Below are 13,000 nucleotides of genomic sequence, written 5' to 3' on the forward strand. Positions count from 1 at the left end.
CCTCCGAAATAGGCGCGACCCGGAAGTGCCCACCCGCCCTCCGGTCCGCTCGCCAGCCGCGGTCGGTTCTGTTGACGCCGCTGGAAGATCCTGTCGGTCTGCCTTTTCCAGGCCTGCCGCTGCCGGACCAGCCATGGACGGTGAGAGGCCGCCGCCCTCCGGGGCTGCACGGGGCGGGGCGGCGGGGCTTAGGCGGGTGCCCCTGGCCTCGATCCCAGACCCTGAAACCCGACCCCGGACTCCGGGGCCTGAACCCGGGACCCCAGTCCCCGACCCCATAACCCGGGACCTCGACCCAGAACTCCGATACCAGAGCCCCTTCCCTGATCCCCGCCCACTTCCCCGGCTCTCCCCAACGACCGGCTGCCCCTACCCCCGCCCCGCCCCCCCCTCCCCCCGCCACTTGCCAAGCTGCTGTATTGGTGAGGGACATCAGGCTTTTGGGCCCTGGGATTCCGGGTCAGAGGGCACCCGAAAAGGAGGCAGTTGTACCAGTGCCCCCAGAACATTACCAAGAGAAATAAGAGCTAAGGCAAAAAATCCTCATTAGGTACAGGCACAGAAGTTCTTGAGGTAGGAACCGTATGATTCCATTCCGCAGATGGGAAAACAGGCTGGGAGGGAGTCCATGCAGGCGCAAGCCCCAGGCGGCTTGGTCGTCCGTCTGGTCCTCCGCTGCCAGCAGTACCACCTCAGGGCTCTCTGCCCTGCTCTGCCTAGGAACAGGAAGCATCTGTGATAAAGTGAAGATAGGTACATTTGCTAGAATGTTTCAGTGCTGGTGTGATAGACAGGTGGAACGTCACTGTCGAGAAGGAAATTCTATACAGATTGCCTCAGAGAGAAGATGAAGGCACCCCACCCCAATGCCCAGCACACACACGTTGGGTTTTGCCCCTCCCACTCAGCTTCAGCTCCCCAGGGAGTTCTGTTTTCTTATATCCCTTTTCTCTAGGGCCAGGTTTTGCCTCGGGTGGGAGTCTGTCCCTCCCACCCGAGTCTGGGCCACACCTAACACAGCCTTGCTGTCCCCCGCAGTAAGCACGCTGCCTGCCACCTGCTCTAGATGCACAGACAACCTGGCCTTGCCCAGGGCCTGCGCTCATGGGTGGCAGATGCACAGGGCCCAGGGGAGCTCTCAGCTGGGAGCCTTCACCTGCCTTTATGGGTCTGGATTCTGGTTCCAGAATTTTGTTTCTTCATTCTGGGCTAGTGTGGTAAACAGTTTCAAGAATCATTTCCCAAATTTAGGAATGGGATACACTGAGATAGTTTTAAGGTGAAACTACCTAGCTCTTGAGTTTGGGCGAGTGGCAAATTCAGATACCAAGGGACTTCGCCAGTAACACGTTCGCACATGCACGTCTCCGGTTGGTCATTGCAGATTTGATGGCTCAGAAATGGCAGCTCCCATGGAGAGTGGTCTCTGTGGGCCAGCTCTTTTATAACTTAAGAATCATTACCCTGCTGTTTTTATCCATGAAAAACAGACTGTCAAGTACTATTTTCTTGGGCTCCAAAATCACTGCAGATGGTGACTGCAGCCATGGAATTAAAAGACACTTGCTCCTTGAAAGAAAAGCTGTGGCAAACCTATTAATAAGTACAGACATCACTTTGCCAACAAAAATCCTTTTAGTCAAAGCTATGGTTTTTGTAGTAGTTATGTACAGATGTGAAAGTTGGACCATAAAGAAGGCTGAGCACTGAAGGTGCTTTTGAACTGTGGTGCTGGAGAACTCTTGAGGGTCCCTTGGACTGCAAGATCAAACTAGTCAATCCTAAAGGAAATCAACTCTGAATATTCACTGGAAGGACTGATGCTAAAGCTGAAGCTCTAATACTCTGGCCACCTGATGTGAAGAGCTAACTCACTGGAAAAGACCCTGAGGCTGGGAAAGATCGAGGGCAAAAGGAGAAGGGGTGGCAGAGGATGAGTGGTTAAATAGCACTACCAACTCAATGGTCATGAGTTTACGCAAACTCCAGGAGATAGTGAAGGACAGGGAAGCCTGGCGTGCTGCAGTCCATGGAGTTCCAAAGAGTCAGACAAGACTTAGCAACTGAACAACAAGTAGTAAACCTTACTAGATTGGGGAGAACTCCCAAGGGTCCTTTGTAAAGCTGCACTGATTACAGACCGTACTGAGTTTTCACTGTGGACTGCACTCATACCCTTAAGGTCAGCTGGTGCTGTCCAGGTGTTTCCTAGAGGTGTCAGAAGGTCAGGGAAACTCTCATTGCCTGAGCTTTGTGGCTAAGGAGGTGCCAAGCTGGTGTGAGTGGGCCTCCCTCCAGGCCCCAGTTCTGTGGCAGCTCTTCACATTCAGGGGAGGTGGTGACCATCAGCCGACTAGGAGTGCTGCTTCTCACACTCCTCACCATCTTTTAATCGTCTCTCTTTGCAGACACCCTGTTCCAGCTGAAGGTATGTGCTGATCAGCCTTTCACCCTGACCCTATCCCGGTGGTTGTCAGTGGGGACAGATGGTGTAAGTCACACTTAGGACAGTGCCCAGCCAGACTGATGACCAAAGGGTCGGGGACATGCCTTTCTGGCTTTTCTTGGGCTGAGCGGAAGCAGGTCACTTGGACTTGTCCCTGAGGGCGACTGTGTGCATCCCGTAAATGGTCCATGCGGTGTTTAAAATGGTGGCCTCACGTCCTTCAGAGTCACACACGGGACAGCATTCTTTCTGGCAGCGAGCATCCCCCCGCGGTGGTGGCAGGCTCTGTCAGAGTTCCTTAGTCCCTCAGAGGGAACACACACGTGGGCTCTGAAGGACAAGGGAGTGAGGTTGTCTGGTCCCAACTGTAGCAGCTGCACCAGCTCAGCCCTGGGGCCTCCAGACCAGATTCCCAGGTCAGGACCACCTGGACTTCTCCCTGAGGAACGGAGGACGGGAGGTAGACACACAAGAAACCTTTTCTCTACAACTGGAAATCCCGGGTGACACTGGCTGAGAGAACACTGCTGGCCTCTGGGAGGCCACTTGTTCCCCTGGCTCGTCTGAGCCTTCTCCCTGCCAGCTTCCAGTCAGCAGAGGTCTGGGGGCCGCTCTGACCAGGGCTGAGGTGTGCGAGGTCACACCGGGGCTCCGTTTTGGAGCTGACTAGAGAGTCCCAGGGCACCTGGCCAGAGGAAAGGACCTTGTTTAGCAGCAGTAGATGGTGGTCCGGTGTGTACTTCAGGCTGTGCGTGGGGTGGGGGGGCCGGGCAAGGCTGGACAGGAGGCCGAGGAGCCGCCTCGGGAGGGGCCTTGGCGGCTGGGGCAGGAGAAGGGCTGCACCAGCCCGGCTATCTGTGCACAGCGACAGCTGACGCCAGCCACACTGGGCGCCTGGAGTGGGGCTCCCAGGACCAAGGAACTGATGTTTTACTTAAGTTTTAAGTAATTTAAACTTAAATAGCCACATGTGTCTAGTGCCTACTGGACTGGACAGTGCAGGAAGAGAACGGTCTGGGGGTCAGGTGATGCAGATGTTGATTTAAAGGCCTCTCAGGATTGAGTTTGATGACCAGGAAGTGGGTTGACTTTGGAGAGAGCATCCTGTGGCCATGAGCCTACAGTTAGGGAGCTGGTGACCTACATGGGCCAGACCACGGGAGCAGGACACACGTCAGCCTGAGGCCCAGACACCAAGGCGTTCAGCTGTTTGCTTCACAGCCAGACGGAAGGAGGAGATCAGAGAGGGAGGGGTTTACGCTGGTGAGGCCTGTGGGCAGTTTCTCAACAGGCCCCCAGCTGCTGTTCTGTGGAACAGGCTGGAAGGTGGGGCTGAGGCCCCCGCAGCCCGCCTGTGTATGGAGGGAAGGCGGTTGCAGGCACAGCCCACGGACAGGATGCTGGGAGGGGAGCGGATTGTCCAGCAGAGGCGGCAGTCCCTCGGGTGGACTTGAGGCCCAGGAGGGCGGGGTGTGGGCCAGGCAGGCTGCTGCGGTGACCCAGCCTCCTTACCTCAGTTCACGGCAAAGCAGCTGGAGAAGCTGGCCAAGAAGGCGGAGAAGGACTCCAAGGCAGAGCAGGCCAAGGTGAAGAAGGTGAGTGTGGGCCCTGACGCTGGCCGGGCTGTCCTGTTGGTCCTGTGCTCTGACCCTCCATGGGGCGGGGCGAGGCTGGAGGCTCCTGGGGTCGCCCATGCTCTTGGGGGACTTGCTTGTAGCCACTGGTTACAGCCATTGAGTGGCTGCAGTAGCTCCTGGGGTCTGGGCCAGTCTGAGTGACCCGGTGCCCTGGGGAAGAAAAGGAACGCAGCCGACCGTGTGGTCTGAAGCCTTGTCCCCCAGAGGGTCAGCACTGGCCATGCTGGCCTTTCCAGCTCTGCTGCTTCCAGGTGGACAGATTCTATGTGTGACCCAGGAGGAGCTGAGGGGGCCGGGCATGGCAGTGGAGAGGACGCATGGAAAGGCGGCCATGGTCTTTGGGCTTGGCTTTCTTTTGTCTGATCCTGTCTGGGGGCTGGTTGGGGCCCTGGTCCTAGATACCCTCACTCCTGAGACATTTCTGAGGAGAACCCCTGGGGAGAGGCTGAGAAGGGGCCACCCCCTCACCAGCAGACAGAGAGCCCCAGGACAGGACCCCAGCTGGCATCTCCCTCCTGAATTTCAGGCCCTTCAGCAGAAGAATGTAGAGTGTGCACGTGTGTATGCTGAGAACGCCATCCGCAAAAAGAACGAAGGTGTGAACTGGCTCCGCATGGCGTCCCGCGTGGATGCCGTGGCCTCTAAGGTGCAGACAGCAGTGACCATGAAGGGGGTGAGTGCTTGGCCAGGGGATGCGGCCGGCTTCTGCTGGCAGAGTTGAGGGTGCAGCTGGGACTGGGGTCACCCTGGGATTCCCTCTCTACGGTCAGGCAGGCACCAGTGTGAGACACGCCCTGAAGGCTCTTAAGTGTCCATGCACGGCCTGGGTCTCCTCCTGTCCATTCTTCCATCGACAGCACCATCTGGGGACGTGCCATGCAGGGACCCCTGGGGCCTGAGGGCCCTGCCCACCTCTTCATTCTTGCCTCTGCCAGGTGACCAAGAACATGGCGCAGGTGACCAAAGCCCTGGACCGGGCCCTCAGCACCATGGACCTGCAGAAGGTCTCTGCTGTGATGGACAGGTTCGAGCAGCAGGTGCAGAACCTGGATGTACACACGTCGGTACGTGCGCCCAGGTGTGCGGGTAATGGCCACGTCTGCTCCCTCCCTCCCCCTGGGGCAGTCACTCCCCTGGAGCCCGGTTTCTTGTGTGGAATCCAGACCAGCCCACAGAGGTCCAGCAGGGGAGAGGGGGCCCGGGGCTGGGGTGGGTGCCCCAGGACCAGCACTCTGGAGAGTGTGCGCTGGGGAGAGTGCCAGAAGGGGCTGGAGGGACAGAGGGAGCCCCAGGGTGCCCTGACTGCCCAGCACTCGACCCCCAGGTGATGGAAGACTCCATGAGCTCGGCCACCACGCTGACCACGCCACAGGAGCAGGTAGACAGCCTCATCCTGCAGATCGCGGAGGAGAACGGCCTGGAGGTGCTGGACCAGCTCAGCCAGCTGCCTGAGGGCGCCTCTGCTGTGGGCGAGAGCTCCGTGCGCAGCCAGGAGGACCAGCTGTCCCGGAGGTGGGCGGGGCGCAGAAACCCAGCCCCGTGTCTGCAGTGGGGGTGGGGGCGTCAGGCAGCTTACCCTAGAAGGGGAGGAAGGCAACTAGGATGGCCTGGAAGAGGTGGAGGGCGCTGTTGCGGGGCCTCAGAGGGTCCTGTTGTTTGCAGGTTGGCCGCCCTGAGGAATTAGCAGAGCCCGCACCAGCGCCCCTTCCTGGCCTGGGGGAAGGCTGGGAAGGCCGCCTCCACCCTTTCCCTCTGGTCTGGCCTTTCTGCCGAGCGAGCCTACAGCCTGCGGCAGCACTGGCCCCTGCTGCTCTCAGCCTCTCACCTGCCAGCCCTGGGACTCTTCTTCTTGTCTGAGTGTGGGCGTGGGTCTGTGCCCTACAGGGTGAGTTTGCACAAACTTCTGACTTCTGTGGGTGATTTCTGTGACTCTGGGCCAACCAGCTGGACAGTCTGCAGGCTCCCTCCATCCACTACCCGCTAAGAAATTTACAGGGACTGGCCAGTGGTCTCCACATGGATATGGGGGCCTTCAGACTCCGTGATGGCAGACGCATGGGGAGCAGTCAGCCAGCCAGGGTCGGAGCAGCTCCCTGTTGCCAGCTTCCCCCAACCCCCAGGCTCCCTGTTCCAGCTGGAACCTGGTCCTGCCGCTAGATGGGCTCAGGCTCTTCCCCCTCCTGGGGGGACGTTATTCCCGTAATTGTAGTAACAGGGTGCCTCCCCTGACTGGCTCCTGCTGCATGGTGGGCCCACGCTGTTGACCTTGAAGCCGGAGTGACTGATAAGAGAGCCACAGTGGGGCCCGCGGCTACACTGGTTCAGATGACGTGCGGGAGCCTGAGGGGAGCTTCAGATAGGCTGCACGTTTCTGTTTTCTTCAATTCCTAAAGTTTACTTTGTCTTCCTGAAGCTCCCAGGGTTTTTTGTTTTTGCCAAAAGAGAAGGAACAGTAGACAGGAAGCAGCAACCGGAAAGCACCTGTGGTTGGGGCTGACCAGAGGCCTCAGACCAACCGTCCTCACAGCGACGGCTCTGGTGGACAGAAATGTGGGACAGCTTTCCCGAGGCTCACTGCGTTTCATTCCTCCAGGACTTGGAGGCCACAGGTGTTCTGTACAATAAACTATAGACAGTAGTGTGAGACCAGAGAGAAAAGGGATCAAGAGTGTCTGATCTGTCTTCTGTGATGACCACCTCGCCTTACACTCTCGTCATCCCTTGGGGCTCCCATGTGCTGGGGATCCAGAGAGGGTCCCAAGTGTGTCCCCAGGGGGTGTGGAGCCCCACCGGGACACAGTGGGGGCAGAGGCTACTCCTCATCAAAGGGAAGCCGGCAAAGCTTGCCTTCTGAAATGCTGTTCTGAGTAAAAAGATTGAGAACCGTTTCCATCTTTGTTTCAGTGGCTGGCGGGAGGCGGGAGGAGGATGTGGGTGTGCGCCTGAGGTGGGGGCCCTTGGCGTGTGGTCCAGCCCCAAGGACAGGCTGATGCGTTCCTGAAGCGGGCAGGTAGGTAGTGTGAGGAGTGAGATTCCCAAGCCCTGCTCAGTCCGACTTGATAGGATCCAGTTTCTTTACGATTTTACCATGAAATAATTTTAAACTATTAAAAATTGAAAACCTAGTGCACAACATCAGTATACATTTATGTACGAGCTTTCCTCACCTCAGGCCTCTAAATTACCCAGGAACCAACTGAGAAACCTATGCCAACCCCAAGTCTGGGACAGGCCCTCTAGTTTCTCTGACCTGGATGGCCACAGTTTACACCCCTGAGCTCACAGGAACCACCTCTGAGCACTGTGCTATGTGCATTGGAAACTGCACCCAGGCACTTCCTGCATGCACCCCCACTGTGGGCCCCCGTGTGTACACCTTATGGACAACGTGAAGCACCACAGCATGCTCCTACGTGCGCGCCAGAACCAGATTGGTCCACCCTGCCACCGCCCCACATACTCCAGTAACAATGTTCATGCCCCTTCCATATTCACAAACCTTCATCAGGGCACTTACTGTGTGTTACAGAAACTATGTCCGGGCACTGTATAAACTAGAAACTATGTTCCTGTACCTGCTGTGTACACCGGAAGCTACCTCTGGGCGCCACCCTGTGCAAACCAGAAAACAGTCCTCAACCCATCAGTTCAGTTCAATCACTCAGTCGTGTCTGACTCTTTGTGACCCCATGAACTGCAGCACGCCATGCCTCCCTATCCATCACCAATTCCCGGAGTCCACCCAAGCCCATGTCCATCAAGTTGGTGATGCCATCCAACCATCTCATCCTGTCGTCCCCTTCTCCTCCTGCCCTCAATCTTTCCCAGTATCAGGGTCTTTTCCAATGAGTCAGCTCTTCACATCAGGTGGTCAAAGTATTGGAGTTTCAGCTTCAACATCAGTCCTTCCGGTGAACACCCAGGACTGATCTTTAGGATGGAGTGGTTGGATCTCCTTGCAGTCCAAGGGACTCTCAAGAGTCTTCTCCAACACCACAGTTCAAAAGCATCAATTCTTTGGCCCTCAGGTTTCTTTACAGTCCAACTGTCATATCCATACATGACCACGGGGAAAACCATAGCCTTGACGAGACAGACCTTTGTTGGTAATGTCTCTGCTTTTTAATATACTGTCTAGGTTGGTCATAACTTTGTTCCAAGGAGTAAGCATCTTTTAATTTCATGGCTGCAATCACCATCTAAAGTTATTTTGGAGCCCAGAAAAATAAAGTCAGCCACTGTTTCTCCATCTATTTGCCATGAAGTGATGGGACCAGATGCCATGATCTTAGTTTTCTGAATGTTGAGCTTTAAGCCAACTTTTGCACTCTCCTCTTTCACTTTCATCAAGAGATTCTTTAGTTCTTCACTTTCTGCCATAAGGGTGGTGTCATCTGCATGTCTGAGGTTATTGATATTTCTCCTGGCAATCTTGATTCTAGCTTGTGCTTCCTCCAGCCTAGCGTTTCTCATGATGTACTCTGCATATAAGTTAAATAAGCAGGGTGACAATATACAGCCTCGACGTACTCCTTTTCCTATTTGGAACCAGTCTGTTGTTCCATGTCCAGTTTTAACTGTTGCTTCCTGAAATGCATACAGGTTTCTCAACCCCTCGGTGCTCCATAAAATGCGTCCTGGTGTCCCCTTCTGTGCACCAGAAACCATATCTGTGCACCCTCACTGCGGGCTTGGGAACCACCTCTGTGGGCCCCCCATGTATGTACCAGAAAGCATGTTGGTGCGCCGCTCCCTACCCCGTGAACATGTGAAGCACGACGGTATGCCCCCATATATGTCCAAGAACCAGAATAGTGCACCCCGCCCTCAGTGCGCTCCAGAAACTATATCCGTCAGCTCCTCTGTACTCATTGAAATCGCATCCGGGCTACTGCCCGGGAGCTGCAGAAACTACTTCCGGGCAGTTCCTATGTGTCAGAAACTACATCCAGGTACCCCCTTGTGTGCACCAGAAACCACATCCTTGCGCCCCCGTTATGGGCGCGGGAACCAGGTATGTGGGCACCAGTCTGTGCAAAAAAAGCATGTTGGTGCGCCCTCCTATGTACACGTTAGGGATGACAGGATGCCACTGTATGCGTGGGGATCAAACTGTTGCAACTCTGTATGTTTCAGAAACTACTGGGCACTTCTGTGTGCATCAGAAACGTCTGGGCACTATCTGTGTGCGTCATAAATAACGTCCCGGTATTTCCTGAGTGAATCAGAAACAATATTCGGAATCCCTTATGTGCTGCTGCTGCTGCTGCTGCTGCTAAGTCGCTTCAGTCGTGTCCGACTCTGTGCTACCGCATCCAAAGCCCACCAGGCTTTGCCGTTTCCGGGATTCTCAAGGCAAGGACACTGGAGTGGGTTACCATTTCCTTCTCCGTCCCTCATGTGCTCCTGAAACCAAATCCGTTTGCCCCCACGGTGGGCGCAGACACCAGGTCTGTGGGCACCCACATGTGCACTGAAAGCATGTTGATGCGCCCTCCTGTGGACATGTTAGGCACGACAGCATGACACTATATATGCGCGTAGGAATCAAATTGTTGCGTACCTCTGTGTGCCAAAACCTTTGTGTGGATCACAACAAACTGTGGGAAATTCTTAAAGAGATGAGAATACCAGACCACCTGCCTGCCTCCTGAGAAATCTGTATGCAGGTCAAGAAGCAACAGTTAGAACGGGACATGGAACAACAGACTGGTTCCAAATTGGAAAAGGAGTAAGTCAAGGCTGTGTATTGTCACCCTGCTTATTTAACTTATATGCTGAGTACATCATGCTAAATGCCGGGCTGGAGGAAGCACAAGCTGCAATCAAGATTGCTAGGAGAAATATCAATAACTTCAGATACGCAGATGACATCACCCTTATGGCAGAAAGTGAGGAAGAACTAAAGAATCTCTTGATGAAAGTAAAAGAGGAGAGTGCAAAAGTTGGCTTAAAACTCAACATTCAGAAAACTAAGATCATGGCCTCCAGTTCCATCACTTCATGGCAAATAGATGGGGAAACAATGGAAACAGTGACAGACTTTATTTTGGGGGGCTCCAAAATCACTGCAAATGGTGACTGCACCCATGAAATTAGAAGACGTTTGTTCCTTGGAAGAAAAGCCATGACCAACCTAGACAGCATATTAAAAAGCAGAGACATTACTTTACCATCAAAGGTCTGTCCAGTCAAAACTATAGTTTTTCCAGTGGTCATGCATGGATGTGAGAGTTGGACTGTAAAGAAAGCTGAGAACCGAAGAATTGATGCTTTTGAACTGTGTGGTGTTGGACAAGATTCTTGAGAGACCTTTGGACTGCAAGGTTATCCAAGCAGTCAATCCTAAAGGAAATCAGTCCTGAATATTCATTGGAAGGACTGATGCTGAAGCTGAAACTCCAATACTTTGGCCACCTGATGTGAACAACTGACTCATTGGAAAAGACCCTGATGCTGGGAAAGACTGAAGGCAGGAGGAGAAGGGGACGACAGGATGAGGTGGTTGGATGGCATCACTGACGCGATGGACATGAGTTTGAGTAGGCCCCAGGAACTGGTGATGGACAGGGAAGCCTGGCGTCTTGCAGTCCATGGGGTCACAAACAGTTGGACACGAATGAGCGACTAACTGAACTGAACTGTGTGTGCTCCAGAAACTACATCCGGGCATTTCCTATGTGCCTCAGAAGCTACGTCTGGGCACCCCGGCCCTTATGTGCACCAGAAACAACATCCATTCGCCTCCACTGTAGGCACAGACATCAGGTCTGTTGGCACCCATGTGCTCACCAACAGCATGTTAGCGCGCCCTCCTGTGGACATGTTAGGCGCAACTGCACGAAATTATATGTATAGGCAAGAATGCACGAAGTTAGGGCACTTCCTGTGTGTATCAGAAACAACTGGTCGGACACTCCCTGTGTGAATCAAAAATAATGGTCCCGGCACCCCTTTATGTTCACCTGAAACCACATCCGTTCACCCCGTACTCTGGACCCAGAAACCAGGTGTGGACACTCTCTTGTGCACCAAGATAATGTTGGTGCACCTTCTTATGGACACGTTAGGCACGACAACATTCCATTGTATATATGCTCGGGAATGAGATTGTTGCATCACTTCCGGTGCACCAGAAACAACGTCCGGGCACTTCCTCTATGCATCAGGAACAACGTGCGAACACTCCCTTATGTGGAGCAGAAACCACATCCGTACTCCCCCACTGTGGGCACGGAAACCAGGTCTACGGGGACCCATGCGTGTGCCAAAAGCGTGTTCCTTCGCCCTCTGTGTACACGCTAGGCACAACAGCGTACCCCTAAGCTAAGCTAAGCTAAGCCACTTCAGTCGTGTCCGACTCTGTGCGACCCCATAGACGGCAGCCTACCAGGCTCCTCCATCCATGGGATTTCCCAGGCAAGAGTACTGGAGTGGGGTGCCATTGCCTTCTCCAGCGTGCCCCTATATATGTACAAAAATCCATCCAGGCACTTCCTGTGTGCTCCAGAAACAACGTCCGGTCACTTCCTGTGTCCATCGTAAATAGTCTCCGGCCACTTCCTGTGTGTTTCATATATAGTCTTGGTACTTCCTGTGCAGATCATCGGAGAAGGCAATGGCACCCCACTCCAGTATTCTTGCCTGGAAAATCTCATGGACGGAGGAGACTGGTAGGCTGCAGTCCATGGGGTCGCTAAGGGTCTGACACGACTGAGAGACTTCACTTTGACTTTTCACTTTCATGGCATTGAAGAAGGAAATGGCAACCCACTCCAGTGTTCTTGCCTGGAGAATCCCAGGGACGGGGGAGCCTGGTGGGCTGCCGTCTATGGGGTCGCACAGAGTCGGACACGACTGAAGTGACTTAGCAGTTTAGCAGTGCGTATCATAAACATTCCGGCACCCTTTTATCTGCACCTGAAACCCCATCCATTCACCCCATGTTCACGCAGAAACCAGGTCTGTGGGTGCTCTCCTGTAGACATTTTAGGCACAGCATGGCATAGGAATCATATTGTTGCATCGCTCTATGTGCATCAGAAACAACGTGTGGGCACCCCTTATTATACCAGAAACCACATCAGTTCGCCCCCACTGCAGGCACAGAAACCCGGTCTTTGGGCACCCATGTATCCATGAATAGCATGTCAGTGCGCCCTCCAGTGGACACGTTAGGCACGACAGCATGCCACAATCTATGCTCAGGTATACGTCCGGTCACTTCCTGTGTATCATAAATAACCTTCGGGCACTTCCTGTGTGCATCATAAACGTCTGGGCAACCCCTTATGTGCACCAGAAACCACATCCGTTCGCCCCCACGGTGGGGGCACAAACTATGTCTGAGGACACCCAGGTGTGTACCGAAAGCATGTTTGTGCGCCCTCTTGTGGACATGTTAGACACAATAGCATGCCACTATATCTGTGCGGGAATCAGTTCGTTACATCCCTCTGTGTGCTCCAGAAACCGTGTCCGGGCACTTTATGTGTGTATCAGAAACTACCTCCGGGCAACTCCTGTGTACACCCGAAACCACATCTGTGGACGGCACTGTGCCCGTGGGCCCCAGGTTTGTACCAGAAAGCATGTTGGTGTGCCCTCCAGTGGACACGTTGAAACACTACAGTATGCCCCTATGTGTGCGTCCGAACCAGATTGGTGTACAGCCGCCTTCTGAGTTCCAGAAACTGCGCCCCTGAGCCCCTCTGTACTCATGGAAACCACATGCGGGCAGCAACCCGTGTGCCCGAAACTACGTCAGGGCAGTTCCTGTGTACACCAGAAAGGACGTTCGGGCACCACCCCGACGCGAACTAGAAACGATGCTCCTGCGCCCCATTGTACACCAGAAATGACCTCCAGGCGTTACTCTGAACGAACCAGAAGATACCTTCCTTCAACAACCCCCTCG

General features: G+C 54.4%; 1 protein-coding gene across 1 annotated transcript; it reads left to right on the forward strand.

The window, feature by feature from the left end:
- CHMP1A (charged multivesicular body protein 1A) lies at positions 1-6,971 on the forward strand. Its single transcript, XM_070388526.1, has 7 exons — positions 1-140; positions 2,409-2,428; positions 3,964-4,041; positions 4,610-4,756; positions 5,019-5,147; positions 5,408-5,595; positions 5,746-6,971. The coding sequence occupies exons 1-7, from the start codon at positions 134-136 to the stop codon at positions 5,765-5,767; spliced, it is 591 nt and encodes a 196-aa protein (XP_070244627.1). The 5' UTR covers positions 1-133; the 3' UTR covers positions 5,768-6,971.
- The last annotated feature ends 6,029 nt before the right edge of the window (positions 6,972-13,000 follow it).

Source organism: Bos mutus, chromosome 18 (assembly GCF_027580195.1).
Source record: "Bos mutus isolate GX-2022 chromosome 18, NWIPB_WYAK_1.1, whole genome shotgun sequence".
Classification (NCBI taxonomy): domain Eukaryota; kingdom Metazoa; phylum Chordata; class Mammalia; order Artiodactyla; family Bovidae; genus Bos; species Bos mutus.